The sequence below is a fragment of the Podarcis gaigeae genome (assembly GCF_964106915.1).
Source record: "Podarcis gaigeae genome assembly, chromosome: 2".
In the NCBI taxonomy this organism is placed as follows: domain Eukaryota; kingdom Metazoa; phylum Chordata; class Lepidosauria; order Squamata; family Lacertidae; genus Podarcis; species Podarcis gaigeae.
This window is the reverse complement of record NC_139679.1, coordinates 5,696,371-5,718,963: the sequence shown is the minus strand read 5'-3', so window position 1 is coordinate 5,718,963 and position 22,593 is coordinate 5,696,371. Positions and strand designations below refer to the sequence as shown.

Sequence of the window (22,593 nt, the reverse complement as noted above, 5' to 3'; positions counted from 1 at the left end):
GGCAATTGCTACATTTAAAAGGCACAGAAGCAGGACACAGAGGAATGCAAGTTCTACAGAGGAGACACAGTTTGAACTTGCATCTGTGAAAAGGGAGGAGTAAAGGAAGAGACAGACCTGAGTAACATTTCACATGGATTTATAGAAGCACAGAAACATCATTGAAAAATATGAGTGTCTTTCTGTACATCATCTGTCCCCTTCTCCTGAAAGTAGCCAGTACTAACCTCTGAATAAATCAAGTTTTCTTAAGAAATTCACCCCACCCTTCCTCATGAAATACCACCCTGATACATGGTACTGGAAACAGGGTGATGCTCTCACCAGAGAAGGAAAGGAGGGCCCTGCAGCATCCCAGCCTGAGTGCCACAAGCTGTATCACTCCCCCTCCCAAAAAAAGTCGGGACAAAACCTCAGAGTCTCGCTTGATCATGGAGTAGAGCAGGTGGCAGGCTTAAAGCCACCAAGTGGCACAAATCAGCAAGGTGAGTCTGCAGGCCTAGCCTAGCTCAGCCTCCCAACTCAAATGTAAAGCAAGGCTCCAGGAAAAAGGAAGGAGGGAGAATTGTCTAGCTCAGGATTCCCAAGGAGACAGTTTAACTTTTTAGATTGAAGTCTTCATTGTTTGGTCCTGAATTCTTTGCTGGGTGTCACATCAATGGCTCGAGGGGTGTACCTACTACGTTTGAAGGGGAGGGGGAAGCACATTAAAAGCCACTGCCTCTTTAAGGTCTAGGCAAGTGGGCCAGAAAGAGCCATTTCGCCAGGAGGCTCTCAGCCTGCTCCAGGCTCCAGGCAGTGGCCCAGAGTGTCCCCTGGCTGCAATCACAGATGGGCCTCTTGAATAGCAACCCTACAGGACTCAGGCAAAGATAGTCTCTTCCCGCCGCTTCTTGGTAAGGATGGTTCCCGGCTTGTGCTGTGCATCTGGGTGGTTGGCCAGTTCTGGAGGGCATGAAGACACCGGACTCTCAAGGATAGCCTGCTTAAGGTCATAGAAGACAGCAGAGTCCTCCTTGGTGACAAAAGAGATGGCTACACCGCTCTTGCCAGCTCGCCCTGTTCGGCCAATGCGGTGAATATAATCTGTAAGCAAGGAGGAAGGAAGGTGTTAAAATGTGGCTAACCTTTGGTGCTGGATGGAAAATCTAAATGATGGCTCATACTACAGGGTCAAGGACAGAGACTGACCACTCCTTAACTGAAAATATGTATACGACAGCTCATACCAAGAACAAACTTAGCTGGTCTCTAAGGTGCTACTGGACAATTTTAATTTTTAAAAAAATACATTTCTACTGCATCAGATCAACACGACTACCTGCCTGAATCTATCACCCCTTAACAGTTACAGATAAGTCATTAAAGATGAAAATGAAGATGAAGTATTAGTATAGAAATTCAGTGTTCAAAGCACTTCATACATCGCATTAATCCTTACAACAGTCCTAGAAAAAGGTAGGCCATCACTAATAACTCCATATTGCATTGGAGGCTGAGGCAGAAGGGCTTGCCCAAAGCAGCAGAGACAAGATTTGACCCAGACTTTCCAACTTGTGCACTTTGTGACTACACACTGCCAACTCCCAAACGTGAAATTAGAAGGACCTACATCAATTTTGTGACTTCAGCAGCACAGCATGCCAACCACGTCCACCCCGCCTCTCCAGTTAGGTGGCCCAAATTGGTGAAGCCATGCCTCACAGGCACAGAGGTTTCTGTTCTAGGACCCAGGAAGTGCCCAGAAGATCTCTATAGAAAGGCAGAGAGCACTGGACAGCTCACCTTCAATGTTCTTGGCCATGTCGTAGTTCACCACCATGGACACATCATGGATGTCGATACCACGTCCAGCCACATCTGTGGCCACCAGAATATCCTTGGCACCAGCCTTCAAGTTGGAGAGGGCAAACTCTCGCTGCTCCTGACCTTTGCCGCCATGAAGGGTACAGGCATTGTACTGCAGAGATGGGAGAGCAACCGGTTACATTAAGCCAGATGTTTGTTTGGGCAAAGAGGACAGTAACAAGAAGGCAATGAACAAGCAACAATTCCTCCAGAGACAAAGACAGCCAAGTGTTTCAAAAGGAGACACCGGGGCAGAGTGCTCCATCATTCCCAGACATTCCTAGTGAATGCCAAGAGATGTTGATTACCTTGCAAGGGGCTTGCGGGGTGGGGGGGAATGGCAACTGCTAGACCAAGAATGAGCACTGAACTCTGCCAATTCAGGGCTCAGCAGTCAGCCAGAAAATGTCTTACCAGCTGCCATAAGCTCAACAGCTCAACACATTATTCTGATAATTTGCTGATAGTGTGAGAGAAAACAACTACGTATCTTCCCAAAGTTTGACAAAGGACACAAGGACGCCAATTCTGAGAGCCTAAAAAATGGGCTAGCTAACCTCACATGGGCCTCAAATACTTTGACACAGGACCTGCAGTTCTTGAACTTACAGTTCTTGAGATTGCCACTTACCCCCATCTTCTCCAGGGATTTAGCCAGCACATCACAGCCCTTCTTCTGGTTCACAAAGATGATGATGGGTGGGTCAAAGCCCTGCTCCAAAATGTTCAGCAGTTTCTTCCTGTACAGGGGAAAGGAGAGGAGAAGCAAACAGGTGAGGCACAATGGTGGGGTCTGAAGATGCAATTGGTTCAGCAGAAATATTACCTTGTACCCCTGCCCTCTGGCACACATCTCTAACTGTCCGTGCCAAAGACATGCCTCATCTCTGTATTATCATTTGGAACAGTTCAGTACCATGACATCCAGAAACAGCACTAATAACACTGAGCAGGGATAGCCATGTGTACAGTCTTGAGCTCCTTGGCAGAAAGGAGGGCTGGAACTTGTAACACGTAACTAAAAGGTGCACCCAGATTCAAGTAAGTGAGGAGATTTCACCCCTCCCATATCCAAGAATCTCCTGATGATCTCTGCTGACTCTCCAGAGAGGAGGAGGTGTGTTCTGCTCTCTACTTATTCTACTCCAGCACCAAGTCAGTCAGTCAGTCAGTCAGTCAGTGAGTGTGTGTGTGTGTGTTGGAGAGAGAGAGACCGAGTGTTAGAGATCATGTGTAGAGATAAGGTTGCTGCTAAGAGCAGCTGCAGACACTCAGTGTAGTGTAGCATTCTTTATGCTTAGAGAACCCATTAAGCTCTGTATATAGTTGTATAGTAGTTGTAGATAGAATAAAGAAGATATTCTACAGAGCTGCTCTCTGAGTCATTTATATACTCTGCTATACTCTGCTGTGCAACGACTGTCTTCTTATTGGAGTGAATCCGGTGCTCACAACTCTAAGCTGTGAGTCCACAGCACTTTGACCTGTTCCTGTGCAGAAGGTGGTCTCTGGAAGTGCTACCCAGCTCATCTAGCCCAGTCGGGGCTGAAGTGCATGAGTCCAGTTGGTGGTACTGGCTCAAGGGCGATGCTGACAGTAAGCATATGGGGGGTGGGCTGGAGTGAATGATATTCTGGGGTCCCTCTGCAACTCTAAGCCACATGCCACGTTCTCTTTTCTGCACTCCCACCAAGGAAAGGATGCACTGGTCGTTATCCTGACCCACTGATCCCACCCCACAGTAAATGCAAGACCATGTTTCTCTCCACACGTTTCAAGTCATTGGTATTTTCAGTTTCCCGACAAGAGGGTTCATGGTTCCTTTGGACCTCCACCCACTCTGCTTGAGGAATCTGGGAACTGTTTCATGGTTCAAGTCATGAGGAATGCTGGCACATTCCACGTAGCCCATCTCTGGAAATTACATTACGGCAGAAGCCCCATGTTTGGGTTGAGGCTTTACTTCATAGCCAGAAATGTGCTTATGCCACAATTTGGAAGGAGCGAAGATAAAAGCATAAAATGGATGTGAATTGCCTCTGCAAAGAGTTTTCTTTTTAAGCACAGAGCCCTGTGCCAATCAAAACAAACACAGTTCTATCTTCTATGCCTACCACACCTGAGGGCCCAAACCTCAAAGGCTTCCGTGACCTCGTTTGACCTAGACAAACCAAGCCCCTTGACGCAACCTCCCACACCAGCGATTACCTCTTCTCCGACTCTGACATGAGGAAGACCTTCTGCTCCACACGCTCATGAGGCTTGCCAGCAGAACCAATGTAGACCACTGCTGGGCGGCGCAGGTAACTGCGGGCCAGGCGCTCCACAGCAGGGGGCATGGTGGCTGTGAACATCACAGTCTGCGGGGGGGGGGGGGGAGAAAAGAGAGAGCATGAGTGCAAGGCAGTCTGCCTCTCCTCCCACATAATGGAACTCCTCCAATTTAAGCAGAAAAGGGGAGGGATGCATTTTCACAAATATCACATTGCAGGGAATATGTACAAAGAGAGCGCTTTTATTAAGAAAGTTACCTTCAATCATAGCTAAAACAAGTCTCCACACTCCCATTTGCGGTATTTTAGCTAGAAATAAAGGAAATCAATGATCCCTTCACCTTGCAAAGGGCATCTAATCCTACCATTTTACCACTTCTGGCTGGTAAGTTGGTTTTTTTTACTGTGAATGGTGCCCAAGCTTAAATGTTCTCCTTGTTCTGCCTCACTCCCTCTCAAAGCACACTTTCAAGCACTCAGTATGTTCCACGGAAAAGGGAATGGCCACCAACATCAACCATCCTCTTCACGGCCTCACCTTTTGTGCCTATGAAACTGAACTCTGGGTGGAACCCAAGTGATCAGTTCCATTAGCACAAGGACTATTATTAATAAATAATAATAATAATAATAATAATAATAATAATAATAATATACAGCCCTATACCCAGAGGTCTCAGGGCCCTCTCCTCTCCCTAAGGTAAAGGTACCCCTGCCCGTATGGGCCAGTCGTGGCTGACTCTGGGGTTGCGCGCTCATCTCGCTCAAGAGGCCGGGAGCCGGCACTGTCCGAAGACACTTCTGGGTCACGTGGCCAGCGTGACAAAGCTGCATCTGGTGAGCCAGCACCAGCGCCGCACACGGAAATGCCGTTTACCTTCCCGCTAGAAAGGGGTCCCTATTTATCTACTTGCACTTAGGGGTGCTTTCGAACTGCTAGGTGGGCAGGAGCTGGGACCGAAAGACAGGAGCTCACCCCGCTGCGGGGATTCGAACCGCCGACCTTTCGATCAACAAGTCCTAGGCTCTGTGGTTTAACCCACACTGCCACCCGCGTCCCACACACCCTGTAAATCAGCTCTGGAGGATAGAGGTAACCCCCAGAACAAATTTACAGGGCACACAGGGGCATATGGGGAGAGAAGAGCAGACAGGGAAGCTCCATTGCACAACTAAAAGTCTTTGTGCTGTTTAGTGGGCTACCACCCTCTGGAATGAACATGGTTTCCTAAGAAACAGCTTTCAGATAAAAGCATCTTCCTGCCCACAAGCAGCCACCAACCACACCCTCCATCCCTTCAAAAAAAAGTGCCTTATTTCTCATGTGAATTTAAAAACATTGCTAACCAGGTCAGATTAAAGGAAGGGTGTTTGGGTCAAAGGGTGGAACTCAATGGTGGCCTTGAACCCCTTTGCTTTACTTTCTACAAGTTAATACACCAGATGTGACAGCAAGGCATCCAAACCCCACTAACCTGCCGGTATTTGTGCTTGCCCAACTCGAAGTTGGCCAACATCTTTTCAGGGTCTTCAGCCTCGTCCGTATCTGGTTTCTGGTTAGTGACAGGTATGTGCTCCAGGATCTTTTGCACATCAGGCTCGAAGCCCATGTCAATCATGCGGTCAGCCTCATCCAGTACTACATAGGTGCAGCGGCTCAGCACCAGGTAACGGTTCTCCAAAACGTCGATCAGACGGCCCGGTGTAGCAATCACAATCTGTGGCATTCAGCGAGAGAGAGCAGATACATGGAGGTGGAAATGACCCTTGCAACCTGTGTCCATACAGCTTTTCCCCATCCTTCCCTGATGAACTCAAGAAACAGTGCAACATTTCCCAATGTACTATCCAGGCAAGGAAGGTGAGCCAGGCCATGAAGTTAAGAGAATATTAAGCTATGATTGGGTGTCATCATTTATCACTCACAGGAGCACTGTGCTAATGCACAAAGTGAACATTTAGGGTTGTAGCCAACAATATGCCAAGAGTGTTCTGCTGGTACAACAGGATTTCCATTTCCTCTCCTCTCACTGTGTGCCCCTAAAATCTAACATCTCCCCCTACCCTCTGGAGCTGATTTTGAGGGTGTGCAGGGGGGTACAGTAGAGGAAGAAGCAGCTCCATTGCAGGATGAGAAATTGGTTGTGTCGGGGGCCCACCAGGGGGCGCATTGGAAGATGGCCAACAATAACATCTCTCTGACCCACATGAGGTAGTTTAGGGGCTGCTATGGGAAGTAGGCAGCCTTCCCTCCCCACCAGGATGTGGTGGGGTGCTGCCTGGCCAGCGGTGTTCATAATGCACCCCCTGATCCGAGAGATGGGGGTGCAGAACACTTGGCACGAGCCCTCGGTGAGGTCAGCTCTCTCTGACGCCGATTCCGATTAGCACGTGCTAACAAAACTGAAGTTTGACCTGACAGAGCGCCCTGATCTATTTGATTTATTCGGCTAGCCTGGAAAAATAAAGGACAATGAAGATTAATTTTGTTTACGGAGGTGTCGAACAGGGCTGTCCTGGACTAAACCCACACAGAAAAACCAGTTTTCAGTCTGCTTATGAGAATCATCAGAGATCGCAAAGAAAGGAATGTATGACAACAACAAGATGAAGAAAATATATATAAAGAACTATCTGGACTGAACTGGATAGGACTGACAATTAATGCAGTAAAATAAGTGAAGTCTGGTCTTAGCCGGAATTTTGGACTCGTGTGGAGCTTGATATATGGGTATCCCCCCAATTTTTTTTTAAATTTGGCTGTATAATTTGGAACTAATGTGATTTGAATATGATGTGATTGGCCTGTTAATATTTTTTTTTTTTTAAAAGAGAAATTGGTTGTGTCAGCAGAGCTGCAGCATTGGCTGCGGCCCTTACAGACCACCCACCCTAACCTTTAAAGCAGAAGGGTGCCCCTCTCACCTCACAACCCATGCGCAGGCGGAAGCCTTGATCCTCACGCGAGATGCCACCAATAACAGCCACTGTGCGGATGCCCAGGGGCTTTCCAAATTTGATGGTCTCTTCCTCAATCTGCTGGGCCAGCTCACGGGTGGGAGCCAGGATGACAGCATAGGGCCCCTGATCCGACTCCTCAATCCTGCAGGGAACAAAAAACACATGCTGAGCTGAAGCAGACAGGGTGAACCCATCCCTCTCTGGCCTACGAGACTTCGCAGCAAAGGCAGGATCCCAACCAAAGAATGCCCCAGATTTCTGCCTGATAGATTGGACTGTGAGAAATGTATACATTTGTGACTACCACTGAAACAAAATTAAGTAAGGGTGGGCGCCATGTGATTTTTTTTGGAGAAGGGGAAACAAGCCCCCTCCCCCCAAGTGTCAACCCAGTGAAGTAAATGGGTTCCAACTGAACCAGATTATTTCAAGCTCACCTAGAAGCCACAGTTTCTGGGGAAGGGTCATCGCTTAGTGCAGGGGTCAGCAAGGTTTCTGGTGCCTGCGTCTGTGCAGACATGATTTTCGGCATCTGCACATGTACAGACACAATTTTCACCACCGCGGAAGCGAGTCCCTGCGCTGCACCGTGCTAGTTTAGGGCAGCATGTGGGGACTTGCTGAGTGGGCGGCTCAGTTCGGGGGTGGCTCATGGGCTGGTTAAACAACCCTTGTGGGCTGCTTGTGGCCCATGGGCCTTAGGTTGCCTACCCCCGGCTTGGTGGTACAGCACATGCCTTGCATGCAGAAGGTCCCAGGTTCGATCCCTGGCATCTCCAGGTAGGGCTGGGAGAGGAACCTGCCCGAAACCCTGGAGAGCCACTGCCAGTCAGTGTAGACAATGCTGAGGTAGATGGACCAATGGTTTGACTCCGAACAAGGCAGTTTTCTATGTTCATAAGTTGACACCAGCCATTTAGCCTGAGCACAACAAAAGCTGCAAGGAGGTCCCTGCAGTGTACACAGGAGTGGGGGGCGGGGGCGGGGAGCCTTCTATCCATGGTGATTTGGCTTATCTCCAGCATGGTTAGTTTGTGAGCTTCCCAGAAGTCTCTGGGTAGCCACTGATGGAAACAGCATTGCTGGACAAAGCTGGACCTTTTTTTGTCAATGTGAGCAAAGCAATTCTTATGTTTGTTATCAGGCCATGACTGTGGTCCTGCTCACTCAAAGCTGCACACCTGGAAGCAATGGCTTTACCATGGGAGAAAAATCCTCATCTCCCCACCTCTCACTCATTCTCACATACACACAAAAACAGGGGTGAGCAGTGACAAGCACAAGTCTGAGCTTTGCCACCAAAATTTACTGAAATATTAGGGGGGTTGCAAAGGCTTCCCAAACAGATTACAGAGGTACCTTGGTTCCCGAACAAATTGGCAAACGCCACAAACCCAGAAGTAAGTGTTCTGGTTTGTGGATTTTTTTTGGAAGCCAAACATCCAACTGAGTGCAGGAAGCTCCTGCAGCCAATTGGAAGCCACACCTTGGTTTTCAAACGTTTTTGGGAGTTGAACGGACTCCCAGAAAGGATTAAGTTCAAGAACCAAGGTACCACTGTACTTGATGTGTGATATTAGATAAATATCACTCCCTCGCAGAAGAATGCCTAGCTGTTGAGAGCACCAGTGCAAACCGTGGTGGCTGAAGAATCATTTGCATGTGAGCATTGACCCAGACCCAAACCAGGACCCTCATATGTCCATTTCATCCCCCCCCCCCCCGGAAAAGTGGCCTAACCTGCCGCAGCACCCATCACTCCCTCCCTCACCTGTCAATCTTGGGAAGTGTTGTGATCCACACCAGCAATGGGATAAGGAAGGCAGCTGTTTTACCACTGCCAGTTTCTGCCACGCCAATGATGTCACGGTTCTGCAGACCAATAGGAATGGCTTGGCGCTGAATAGGAGTTGGTTCCTGTGGAAAACGGGGCATAAAACCTTCAGGAAAGCACTAGACTTCTTGGGAGGAATCAAAGGGAATTCAAGCAGTCAGCAACAGAACCAGGAATCCTGACTCTTAGTCCTCCCCAACATCCAAAACAGTATGTCCTTTCAAGAACAAAGCTGATCTCCAGATGCCATGATGCTCAGTCCCTGTTCAACAACACCCACCCCCATAAACTAAATAATCATTTTTTTTAAAAAATGATCATTTTAAAATATAAACTTTTTATTTTAAAACAGCATTTAAAATATACACTTTTACAGTCTCTCAAAATAAACTGAAGTTTCAATGGTTAACAGAAGGGCCAATCCATCTTTATGAAGTGACTTGCATCTCACCTTGTAGCCGCATTTGTCAATGACCTCCAAGATGTGAGGGGGCAGCGAAGAGTCTTTCCAGGAACGAATAGGGTTGGGGATCTTGCCTCCTTTGGTGGTGATGCTGTAGTCCTCCCGGAAGATACGCCAGTCCCTGTCTGTCATCTCATCCAGTTTCTTTTGAGACCAATGCCTGTCATCCCAGCGTTGCTTGGCCTCCTTTTTACGCAGCTTGCGCAGACGTGCCCTACGAAGAAGGAAGATCCCAACAGCATCAGAATAGGAAGGCCAAAATGGTAGAAGACAAAAGCAAAGAAAAACCCCAGCAAACTGGAAGAGGGCAGCTCTTATTTGCCCACGTTTGCACAAAACTTTGCTTACTGCAACCTATTAACGATGCCAGCAATAGGACTGGGGCGATATATTGAGATATCGTCCAAAACCGATTAGACGTTCACATCACGATAACTGTTTCATAATATTTTACCTGGCAATGAACCACAGTATGTCCAAGGATTAGGCGATATCTGGTTTTCAACTTCGCAATGTATCCCCAGCTAAACATTGCAATGTTATCACCAGCAAAACATCACAATCTACCACAATGTCTGAAATAAGCATGGAACTACGCAAAGGTGAAAATGACAATGTCCTGGCAACTGCTGCCACTTAGGGGTCTAAAACTGATAAATGACAATATTATCAATCACCTCATGGTCACTTTAATCAGCGGTCAAAGCAAAATGCATCCAAACAGGATTTTTAGTTTTGGGCTTGGCTCCCAAATGGTAGGGGACGCGGGTGGTGTTTTGGGTAAAACCTCAGCGCCTAGGACTTGCCGATCGTCAGGTCGGCGGTTCGAATCCCCGCGGCGGGTGCGCTCCCGTTGCTCGGTCCCAGTGCCTGCCAACCTAGCAGTTCGAAAGCACCCCCGGGTGCAAGTAGATATATAGGGACCGCTTACTAGGGGGAAGGTAAACGGCGTTTCCGTGTGCTGCGCTGGCTCGCCAGATGCAGCTTGTCACGCTAGCTACGTGACCCGGAAGTGTCTTCGGACAGCGCTGGCCCCCGGCCTCTTAAGCGAGATGGGCCCGCAACCCCAGAGTCGGACACGACTGGCCCGTACGGGCAGGGGTACCTTTACCTTTACCTTACCAAATGGTGGTATTCAGGACAACCCACAGTATGGCAATGAGTCATAGGGAATACAAATAATCTGGGAGTGCCAGACTGCCAGCATGCCCGCTAGGCAGCAGCAGTGGCAGAAGTAGAATCAGCAAAGGCCAGGGGGCAGAAGTGGTGGCAGCCTGCAAGGCCTTGTCATGGCAGTAGCAGTAATGGTTGCCTGCAAGGTCTTGCAGTGGCAGCAGCAGTAGTGGCGGCCTACAAGGCCTCACTGAGGCAGGCTGCCGCAGCTTCTGCCACCGCTCCTACTACCGCCAGGAGAACTTGCAGACTGCCGCCACTTTTTGCCACTGTGGCGAGGTTTTGCAAGCCCCACTGCTAAAGGCACAAAACTCTAGCCAGAAAAGAAAACTGGTGAGCACAAACTGGCTCAAGTAACCAATTCATTACTTCTGTAGATGCTGAATGGCATGTGTGGCTAAAAAACCCAACAATGGATTTTATCTATTAATTGTGTATGCATATAATTTGAACACTTTTCATGATTTACACTCCTCACAATGAACTCTTAGAGTGTGACTTTCCCTGTCAGAGAGTTTTGGTTTGTTGAATTGAAAAAACAGAACAAAAAAACACACCAATCCTTGTACAGTGGTACCTTGGGTTACATCCGCTTCAGGTTACACACTCTGCTAACCCAGAAATAGTGCTTCAGGTAAGAACTTTGCTTCAGGATGAGAACAGAAATCAGGTTCCAGCGGCGCGGCGGCAGCAGGAGGCCCAATTAGCTAAAGTGGTGCTTCAGGTTAAGAACAGTTTCAGGTGAAGTACGGACCTCCAGAACGAATTAAGTACTTAACCTGAGGTTCCACTGTACATGGGATGAAAGCATAGAATGTCTTCCCATATCCACCTGAATACCAACATCCAGCCAAACCACAAAAGTTTACTGTTCCTTCATCAGCTGAAGAAATGTCATCATAAACTTTGCAACACCAGCACCTGCCTCCCTCCCTCCCTCCCTGGATGTAACTTACTCCTCTTGCTCTTTCTCCTCCAGCGTGCGCCGCTTCTCCATCAGGTCTCCATAAAAACGCGACTGCTCCCGCTTCTGCTGTTTCAAGTCAATGCCAGCAATGAAGCCACGTCCCAGCAGCTGAACCTGATGTCGCTCCTTGTACCTGTTGAACAGAATGTCAAATGGTACTGTATACACTCCAAACTGTAGGTGGTTAGAATCTGGTTAGGAACTCCCAGAACCCCATCTCAATTTTTTCCACAAGCCCACTTAATTTCCACAACTCACGGCCATGTGAGAATTTGTATTTTTAGGGTACAAGGATGTAGTTTTTTTACAAATCCCAAATCCCAGACCTTTAGTCATCTTCCTCTCACAGGGCTGGGAATATTCCTGGTTCATTTGTGTCAGCTATACCGGCTAAGGAGGAAATGGGATTTTCAGATCCTTCCCAGGAGCAAGGATAGATATGTGGCTCTGCGGACACCAGTCTCTCTATTCTGAAGTAGCATCCCATACGGCAGTGTTTTTCAACCACTGTTCTGCGGCACACTAGTGTGCCGCGAGATGTTGCCTGGTGTGCCGTGGGGGAAATTGAAAAATTTGAAAGATTTAAAAATAAAGTATTTTATAATTTTTCATATTTCTGTTTACTTACTATTTCATAATAAGTAATTATAAAATACTTTATTTGTGTTTATTTGATTCCTATTCAAGAGAATTACTTTATATATAGTCAATATAGGCACAGAGTTAAATTTTTTAACATTTTCTAATGGTGGTGTGCCTCGTGATTTTTTTCATGAAACAAGTGTGCCTTTGCCCCAAAAAGGTTGAAAAACACTGCCATATGGAACCCGCCTCCCACAGCAATACTCACAGGGGATTGTAGTCAATGGAAGTGTCTTCGGAAGCATCCCACTCAAAGACAAATTTGCGGTCATTCAGATGCCGAGTGCGTCTCCGCTTCTTGACCCCACCCAAGTACCGCTCCTAAGGGGACATGGTATTTATTCAGTTCATACCCTCTCAGACTTTTCCAAAGGAAAAACAAGGCAACATTTCCCAATGAAACACAAAGGAAGTTTGCAAGGAAACTCTAGGTGCCTCCCTTTGCAAGAATTCAGTCTGACCGTGAAGAGACAAGGATTGTTGCTGAACACGCTAAGGAGCAAAATATACCTTAGAGCATGCTATCCCTTTGCAAGAATTCAGTCTGACCGTGAAGAGACAAGGATTGTTGCTGAACACGCTAAGGAGCAAAATATACCTTAGAGCATGCTATAATCCAATACACACATCGGTTGGATCAAAGTTACAAAAACACGTATGCTGCACTTACTAAGTTTTCCAGACGCTTCATATATAACAGCCCTGTAAGGTGGGTCAGTATTATTATTCCTCATATTTCTGGTAAGTCCCTGAGGCTGACAAGACAAGAGTTTCCCTAAGGCCCTGTAGTGACAGAAGTGCACTTTGAACTAGGGACACCCTGGCTAACAGTTCAGACTCTGCATTGGTTCCCAAATCAGCTTTTTGCTCACTTGGGCTCATATCCAGATCATCCTTTTCATTCCCAGCCCAGAAAACATGTGTATCATCATTGGACTTTGGGAACAAAGACCCAGGAAAAAGCAGGAAGAATAAATTTGCCACAGCCCAGTTTTGCCGCAGCAAAGGGGGAAAAAAGCCTTTTATTCCAGTGCTGAAAACTCCAAACAGCTGTGTCTGAAGACGTGTTCCTGTTAAGAACTGGGCTGTTGCTTTCTTCTACAGGTGTACATTTCAAAAACTCAGGAACCCCCAAAGAAAAGTCATTACAGTACCCTAGCCTTAGGGTTATGAAGTCATGTAAAGGACAAGATATGAGTGATGAAAAGTGATCAAACAATTTTACGGACCATTTTCTAAAGCTGGCTTTTGGGGAGAATGAAAGTACGTTGGCACTGTCAGGTTGATTTTGTGAGTGGGTCTACTGTGACAATCAACCCACACCAATAATATATTTTTCAGGACATAGAAAACTGTGATGATTCACTCAAAAAACTGGTATGATTGCATTAAATTGATCAATGAATTCAACTTCAGCCACTTGGATGCACATCAAAGGCACTCTCCTATCCCAGTCCCCTAGCTCAAACCCATTCATCTCCCCATACTTCTTACAGAGAGAAAATGAAATGGCCTAGCATTACCTTGATGGCATGAAGTTCCTTACTCTTATCTTTCTCCTCCCGGATTTTTTGCCGCCCTTCCTCATCTTCATTGCCATTGGTCTCTCGTTCCATGCGCTCTCTCCGCTCACGCCGCTCCCTCTCCTGGGGGTCTTCTGTAGTAAATGGCAGAATGTAAGGAAACGTGGCATCAGGACACATGCTCAGAGCAGCACACCCCTGAATCACATCACACCCCTGAAGCTGAATACAGTTGTACCTTGGATCCTGAATGCCTTGCGAGTCGAACGTTTTGGCTCCTGGACGCCACAGACCCGGAAGTAAGTGTTCCAGTTTGTGAATGTTCCTTGGAACCCGAATGTCTGACGCGGCTTCCGATTGGCTGCAGGAGCTTCCTGCAGTCAATCGGAAGCCATGCCTTGGTTTCCGAACGTCTTGGAAGTCGAACAGACTTCTGGAACGGATTCTGTTCAACTTCCGAGGTACCACTGTACCTGACGATCTCCTGGGAGGTAATCCTTACCTAGCATCTTCCTCCCCATTTCTTGGAAATGTTTTCTCTTTTTCCTCTCCTCTTCTATGAGCCGCTGCCGCTCCTCCACCTCCTGCTGCCGTCGCTTCAAGGCCTCGGCCTCTCGTTCTGCCTTGGAAAGGAACTTCGGCTGCAAGAAATCAGAGCAAGATGATGAGCGTGCAAGGAAACCCTGTGTACTTCCCGCATCAAGAATTGCTGAAGATGCCAGGAAGCAAAGCACAGCTTTAGATACACACAGCTTACTGTAATCCAATACACCCACCTGCTGGTCTCACCCAGGCAAAAATGGAATTGGTAGGTGGGGAAAAAGAAAGTGGAGGCATGCCCCATACTCTTACCTTGGCTTCAGCCTCTTCCTCAGCTTTCTTCTTGGCCAGAAGCTCCTCCAGAGAAAGTGGCTGGGCCTGTGAACAAAATAAGTGAACGTTAAAATCAGGGGTGGAGGTGAGTGGGGTGGGAGAGAGAAGCCCAAAAAGTAGGAATTGCTGTCACTGAAGCTATACTTTTGGCTGTACGGAAAAAGTGCTATGCTATAAAGTTCCAATGTAGCAAAGTTGAAAGAGAATGTAAAAAACTGTTTTTAAGTAGCCTGATTAATTGAGAAGAGCTGCCCTTTCATCTCACAGTAAGCACTTTCCAGAAATACTGTATAAAGAAGTAGAGAACTGAAACATAACAGAGATTTATAGTATAAGGCCTTTCAACCAACGAAAGGTTCTTATCTATGCCATCCTAGAAACACACTTTGAAAAATATACATGGACTTGTAATTTTTAATAAAAAGAGGTCTCAAATTAAAAGAATCAGGGTGCTGTGGGGAATTCAAACCCACCCTAACTGTACATGTTCTGACAAGCACTGGACATCTAGAAGGCACATGCAGTTACCTTCTCCTTCTTTGACAATGAATCATCATCATCATCTCTGCGAGAATCTCTGTTCTTCCTGGATTTGGAGTCTTTGTTCCGACTTGGAGAGGAGCTCCTGTGCCAGAGGGATAGAACAGTCAGGAGTTGCGGTTACCGTATTTCCCTGGGTGGATCTAGGTTCAGTCCCTCAGGTTCAGCTGGCCTCAGGGACGGACCATTCCTTTAGTGTGGCAAGCCCTGCCCTGTGGAACTCTCTATTAGTAGAGGTTCAGCAGGAACTTTCCCTCCCTTCTTTTACATGTCTTCAATGATTTAGACAGGCCTTTGAAATATGAATTTCTCTTTTTAACCAACTAGTATCTGCTGATGTTTCACTGCTGTTTTTAATCATATTTTTATGGACTACTTTGCTGATTTTGTTATATTTTGTATGTTACTCACCATTCTGATCTACTATATGAAAGTATGGATTATAAATATTTAAATATACCCAAACCTAAATAAATCTATTGAACACATCCTCAGCACGAGTCACTCATGGTAACTGTAGATGCTACTGCCCTTTCAACAACAACCTAGGCATTGTACCTTGAGCCCAATTCCCGTAATAGTAACCTGTTAACCCAAGAATTTAGATGAAACTTCTCTTTAAATTCAAACATAAAGCTAAAATGGTGAAATTGTAGGTATCTTTTTCATCATGTTTCCACTCCAGCTACCCATGAAACAATGCTATATTCCACAATAGCTGCAACACCTCAGAAGTAACTGCATTCATTGTCTAGGAAACAGTGTTTTACCTGGACCGTTTACGGTCCTTGTCCCTCCGGTGCCCATCTTTCTCACGATCCCGGTCCTTCTTGCTGCGCTCCCGCTCTTTGTCTCGCTCCCGCTCTTTATATCGCCGCTCTCTACAAACAAATGGTTTACATGCGAATGATTTCAATGCACACAGATCAAGCCACCTCTTCCATCAGACAGTAGAAACCTGAATCAATAGAAATCAACCAACCAACTGTAGGAACTGTTCAATCCCACCAAATTAAATTAGCATCCTCCTATATAGTCCCTTTATGGTTTGCTCACACTCATCAACTCAGCCTTTGTATCAAGAGTACAGCTGTGGTTTATCTGTACAGCAGACCTAGAAAGGCATAGAAATTGACGATAAATGTACTCAAGACTGAGTGGATGTAACTCTGCAACAGTGCCTCTGAAGCGCTGAATTTGGCACAGAGCACTGAATTCAGCATCATAAGAACCTCCATTTTCTTTCTTAAAAATGAAAAGAGAAAAAAAAGATTAGCCACAGCTCAAATTCAGGAGAGAATTAGGACAGAGCAACACTTTCATTGGTTGGGCATCAATAACTTGCATAGTTTCACAAAGCTCCCTTCCCCAAAGAAAGCAGATGCGTTATATAAAGTAAAGTGATACACTGTAATCTATTTAGCATGCATGTTTGCAGGTCTTGGAAACCAAGCTCTATCAGTGTAGTATAGGAAAACTTTGTACCCATTTTTTATTTCAAAACCAACAATACCGACTACCTAGCCCCAGTGTAACAAGGGATGCAGAACAGTATGTCCACAAAGGACATGCACTGGGTGTCCTTGAACTTACGTAAGCACCATTCCAGTTGGGAATGGATTGTGACTCTGTTACTAAGTGCACCCCCAAAGCATTTGAAAGGAACTGCTCTGAGAAATTGGATGCTACCTCGGTAAATCGTTGGTTTGAGTCCAAAATCTAGTTCAGTGCTGGATTGTTGAATCCTACTAATAGCCAAATAAAAACAGCTGAAGCTAACAGCACTCCCTGCTTACTTAAGACACTCAAGGCTGACTAACCTTCACCATGCTTGCAGCAAACCAAATTGACCTATAATCTGGCCTTACCTCTCAGTCGATTTGGACCTGGATCGGGATCTTGATCGACTGCCTCTCCTCCTCTCACGGGAACGGTGCCTTTTCCTGTCCTTTGTGATGGGGGAGCTTTTCCTGTCTCGCTCTCGTTCAGCTGAACGTGAGCGTCTCCGCTCTTCCTTGAGGGGTGAAGAATCTCTCTCTCTCTTTTCAACAGTTTCCCCAGCCATCTGGATTTAAAAAGTTTTGTCGATGGTATTAATATACAGAAGTTATTGGGAAAAGGAAGGGGGATTGGAGACCTGCTTCAGTATGGAATTGCCCCAACTGTCTGTGGATATAGCTTAATTAAGAACCTGAAATCTCACTCCTCGCATTATACACCATATCATGTCATTCTTTAAATCCTGAGAAAGTTTTCAAGGTGTGGAAGTTGGTGAGGGACCAACAGTTGGAGCCCCTCATTCCCAAGAGAAATGCAACCTGAACCCCTCCCAGTTACTGATTTGGACACGAAAAAGGAATCCATGGAGGGGATGGCATCTCTGAAAGAGGATTTGCTGGCAGGCTATTTTGAGAAGGTGGCAGTCTTGGCATATTGCCTTCTACTCCATTCTCAGCATGGTCCTCTTAGAATAAATAAATACTGATTAAACAGGCTATTGCTACAAGTTTTAACACAGCTGGCCTGTTTTTAGAGGGGAAGCCCAAAAATTGATCAGGACAAATTTATAAATGTCACATAGACTGAAATAAATTAAAGTGTACCAATGAGAATTTGTTCCGAATTCATATACTGTAGACTGGTAGTGGAAAAAAGAATGCACGCACACACACAAAAATCATCATGTCCAACAACAAGTAGTTCTTCTGCATGTAGGCATGATAAAAATTCATGATCAGGTGCATGCTGCATGTTCACATGAACATGCAGTTCTTACAGCTGATGACCCACATGCTGGTTCTATGACTGCAGGTATGGTATAGGAGCAAAAGTGTCTGACAGAGAAAAGGGAGACCCGGGATCATATCTCCCCTCAGTCATGCACAGAGTGGTTGTGAAGATAAAAGCTGGGAAAGGGGGGAAATACTACTATGAGCTCTTTGGAAGAAAAGTGGGATATAATAAAATGTAACAAAGAAAACATATTTTAACATAAAAATAGACCATAAAATAAAATTTTATGTTGGAAAAAGTGGCATGTTATGCACAACGACAATCACAGTTATTTCGGCAAAAACCTCAACAGAACAATCAAGACTTCACTCTTCTCAAATTCTTTCACCCAGCTCACTCCATAAAGCTGGAAGGAGATACAGTACTTGATCTTTGGGCTGGAGGGGGTTTGGTGTTGTAGAGGGTAGTCAGGCTAGAAATGCCCCTCTATGCATGGGAGCCCATCTGGGGTAGTGGTTAGAGCAGGCACAGTTAAACTCCGGCCCTCCAGATGTTTGGGACTACAATTCCCATCATCCCTGACCACTGGTCCTATTAGCTAGGGATGATGGGAACTGTAGTCCCAAACATCTGGAGGGCCAGAGTCTGCCTGTGCCTGGGTTAGAGTGCCAGACTGGGTCCTAGGAGGCCAGAGTTCAAATCCCCACTTGGTGATGAAACTCACTGGATGACCTGGGGCCAAGTCACACACTCTCGGCCTAGCCTACCTCACAGGGTTGTTGTGAGGATAAAATGGGGAGGAAAAGTAGGATACAAATTAAACAAACAAACAACAACAACGCCTCTTCCTCCCACGAACCCTGGTGCACAAACCTCTGTGTTTATTCTGGCACCATCCCCGTCAGGGCTGAGCGTCTGGAAACAAACCAAGGCGAGGGAAGCGACGGCGTGAGGAAGCCGGCAGCCCTTCTGCCTCCAGCCCTTCTTCTTGGATAGCCTTCCCTACTTGCAGTCGCTGGAAACACCGACGGTGGCCGGGGAACAAGCGGGTGCGCCTCACCTGTAGCCCTTCCTGACGTTACCAGCAACTCACTGCGCCGCCAACATCGCCGCCATCTTACTAAAGCTGATTCCGGTCACAACAGCGGGTTTGCCGCGGAGCATCATGGGAAAGCAAGTCCACTCGGGCTATCCCTCCCGCCTCAGTGCCCGGGCTTAGAACTACATTTCCCATAGAAACCGCGAGGCAGGGAGGGGAAAAAAAATCCCAGCATGCACCGCACTCGGAAGGCGCTCTGTTCGCCCTGCAAATAAGCTTCTCGGGGTACGAAGCCTGTGCGTTCTAAACGGGACGTAAGTAAGAAAACTACAATTCCCAGAGGGCGTTTCGGCATCTTGACGGAAGATTAACGCCGCCTTCCCCCCATGGTGGCTACTGGGAAATGTTGTTCTGCCGGGTCCGTGGGACTTCGCTCAGGCTTGCCTTCACGCGAGGGGATGGAGACGGGTTTCCGGCGAAGGAACTCGCTGGAGCGGCCCCCGCAGAGGCACCGCCGCCCTGCGTTCACACCGTTGTTCCTGATGCGGATCTTCGCTCATCCCTTTCCCCCTGGTGGGAAGGAAGGGCTTTCCTTTTGTGGTTCCCCCAGGTGCCAAAATGGGCCAACCCTGCCTCCTCCCCCCCGCAAAACCACAACTACCCCCCCTCAAATAAAACACCCCACCAGCCAGTGCAAAAGCCAAACAAACCTGAATCACCGCTTTGACTACTTGCTGATTTGATTTTTATTGTGAATTCGTAATTATGTTTGAAATTGACTTGAATGATAGGTTGTTGTGGTTTAGTCATTTAGTCGTGTCCGAGTCTTCGTGACCCCCTGGACCAGAGCACGCCAGGCACTCCTGTCTTCCACTGCCTCCCGTAGTTTGGTCAAACTCATGTTTGTAGCTTCGAGAACACTGTCCCACCATCTCGTCCTCTGTCGTTCCCTTCTCCTTGTGCCCTCCGTCTTTCCCAACATCAGGGTCTTCTCCAGGGAGTCTTCTCTTCTCATGAGGTGGCCAAAGTTCTGGAGCCTCAGCTTCACGGTCTGTCCTTCCAGTGAGCACTCAGGGCTGATTTCCTTAAGAATGGAGAGGTTTGATCTTCTTGCAGTCCATGGGACTCTCAAGAGTCTCCTCCAGCACCAGAATTCAAAAGCATAAATTATTCGGTGATCAGCCTTCTTTATGGTCCAGCTCTCACTTCCATACATCACTACTGGGAAAACCATAGCTTTAACTATACAGACCTTTATAGCTTTAACTATACGGAATGATAGGTTAAAAGGTTTGAAATAGCCAGCCAACCCGAGGTGCCACCTTTGGTTGTGAGATCAATTTGATTTGTAGCTGCAGGTTGGTGCAGCAGGCATTAGAGGGCGCACCCAGCCTGTATCAAAGTTACGGGCACTGGCGGGTTCAAATTTATTTTATTTTTTGTTTATTGGAAGTTTTCCCATATTTCCCCCTTTAAACTCTTAAGGATTCACAAGGTGCCTGTCAGCATAAAGCAGAGCAAAAAAATAGCAATAAAAACATGGCACACCACAAACTCTTGTGTGCCACCATGATTAATTTCATTCTTGGAGGTTTGCTGGCTTCTCAGCTTGTTGAAGGGCTGGCATTAGAAAGCATTTCTGCTTGTGGAGGTTGTGTTTGAGTGGAGGCAGAACCTGGGGGCCTCTAAGAGGCACGGGTGTTATGGCGCTGGGGGATGGCAGATGGTCAGTGAAGGGCAGGAGTATCCAATGTATTAAGGCGGTTGCCTCTTCAGGGCCATTCCTCACCTGACAACCTGCCATCTCTCACCTGGTGTTGTTAGAAGCCAAGTCAGTCCAAAATGCAAACAACTCTCACCCACGGTTTGATTGTAGATGAGGTGGCTCACCTGGCATGTATCACCTGTGTGGATGGGCTGGGCAGGCTTGATCTGACCCAGTTTGCTCACCGTCCCTCTGTCCCGATACTTGAAGCAGCACCAACACTGGGGGTGCAGAGGCAGTTTTAGGGTAGTGTGACCAGTGTGCCACAACAATGCTGTAGAACAGAGCACGAGAGAGGTGGGAGGGCACCAATTTTAGCATAAATTTGAGAGCCCAAAGCCCATCACTGGGTGCAGGTTGCCATCGTTCATAGGAATTCTATCTAACTAGGAAGCCTTGTGTCTGGAATCTGGAATTGGGTGTTTTTTCTTGACACCGGATCAGAGACTGAACAGGGATCTGGTTGGTGTAAAGCCTGCTCTGCTGCTCAACAGCCTTCCTTCCTGAGCTGATGCAGGTAGTCTTGGTGGTGGTTAGAGATGTGCAGGCCTGGGGGGGGGAATTCCACATTTCCCCCCTAAGATTCTCCCCCCACCAGGCCTATACATTTCTAGAGATGCTACTGGAGGAGGGGCTGGGAATGATCTGGTAATAAGTGAGGACTACAGGTCACCCCACCATTATGTATGTATCATTTCCTGGTGAGGTTTGGATTTGCAGTGGCTGTTATTCCCTCTTGTGGTGTTAGAGGGATCGTTTAATATTCCTGAATGCTTGGGATGAGTGTGTTCAATGGAAGTAATAGTACTGCTCTATTCTGCCTTGGACAGACCACACCTGGAGTGCTGTGTCCAGTTCTGGGCAGTTTTAAGATTATTGACATGTGCGAAGGAGGGTGACCAAGATGATAAGGGATTTGGAAACAAAGTCTTATGAGGAATGGGTGAGGGAGCTGGGGCTGTTTAGCCTGGTAGAGATAGCCATTTTCAAATATCTAAAGTGCTGTCACATGGAAGCTGGAGCAAACTTGTTTCTCCTTCTCTGGAAGGTAGGACCCAAAACAATGGATTAAAGTTACACACACACAAAAAGAGATTCTGACTAAATACCAGGAAGAACTTTGTGACAGCAAAAAGCTGTTTGACAGTGGAATGGTCTTCTTCGGAAGGTGGTGGACGCTCCTTTATTGGAGGTTTTCAAACAGAGGCTGGATGACCATCAGTCATGGATGCTTTAGCTGAGATGGGGTTGGACCAGATGACCCTTGGGACTCCTTCCAACTTTACATTTCTGAGATTCCAGTTGACATGACTTGACACACCTGTCAAGGCCCTAGTCTTGTTGCAGAATTGCAAGATGGAGAGGCGTCATCTACACAGTTGCTCCTAAATCCCTTCTCTAGCACTGTGGAGCCCAGCTGGTTCCCTCGTTTTCTGTGGTCAATGAAATAAGTATGGCAGTTGGATGCAGGTCCTGCAGTGAAGTTGACAGTACACAGCTTAAAGCTTATAGTCTAATGTATGGCAGTGATGCCAGCATATAAAACTTATTCCATTACATCCACATTACATAGTGCCATCCAGCGGAACAGGCAGGGATATCAGAATCTTGGGAGGCCTGAGGAAGTCACTCAACTCAGAGCTTGATGCCGTGGTTGGGACAGGGCATAGGGAGGCTCCCAGAGTGCTGTTTTATGGGATGAGGTTCAGTTGTTGCAGCCTGAGCTTCTGAGTACACACTTGTGGTGGACTAGCTAACTTTGCCATACCCCAGGTCAGCCTGTTTTCTCATCCTGCTGGATCAGCTCCAAGGCCTAGCTAGTCCAGCATTCTGAGTATTGTCTGTACAAACCAACAGTGACTCCCTGTGGTCACAGTCTTTCCCATTACCGACCAGCTGGTCCTTTCAATTGAACCAAAAACCATCATTACTGTTAAAAGCAAAAATGAAAACCAGGGA

The 22,593-nt window shown here is 47.0% G+C and overlaps 1 protein-coding gene across 3 annotated transcripts; it reads right to left on the bottom strand.

Moving 5' to 3' along the window:
* Positions 1 to 122: 122 nt before the first annotated feature.
* DDX23 (DEAD-box helicase 23) lies at positions 123 to 19,135 on the bottom strand. 3 transcript variants are annotated; one of them, XM_083729382.1, is made up of 17 exons: positions 18,704 to 19,135; positions 16,966 to 17,162; positions 15,868 to 15,978; positions 15,086 to 15,182; positions 14,537 to 14,602; positions 14,187 to 14,325; positions 13,685 to 13,818; positions 12,370 to 12,482; positions 11,509 to 11,652; positions 9,368 to 9,593; positions 8,854 to 8,999; positions 7,047 to 7,224; positions 5,597 to 5,839; positions 4,057 to 4,208; positions 2,480 to 2,588; positions 1,786 to 1,960; positions 123 to 1,086 (listed from the first exon to the last, which is right to left on the bottom strand). In XM_083729382.1, the coding sequence occupies exons 2-17, from the start codon at positions 17,160 to 17,162 to the stop codon at positions 863 to 865; spliced, it is 2,454 nt and encodes an 817-aa protein (XP_083585508.1). In that variant the 5' UTR covers positions 18,704 to 19,135; the 3' UTR covers positions 123 to 862. The 3 variants fall into 3 exon arrangements, with proteins under 3 accessions (XP_083585508.1, XP_083585510.1, XP_083585509.1); XM_083729384.1 differs by having other exon boundaries at positions 18,891 to 19,004; XM_083729383.1 differs by having other exon boundaries at positions 18,837 to 18,975.
* Between the last annotated feature and the right edge of the window lie 3,458 nt (positions 19,136 to 22,593).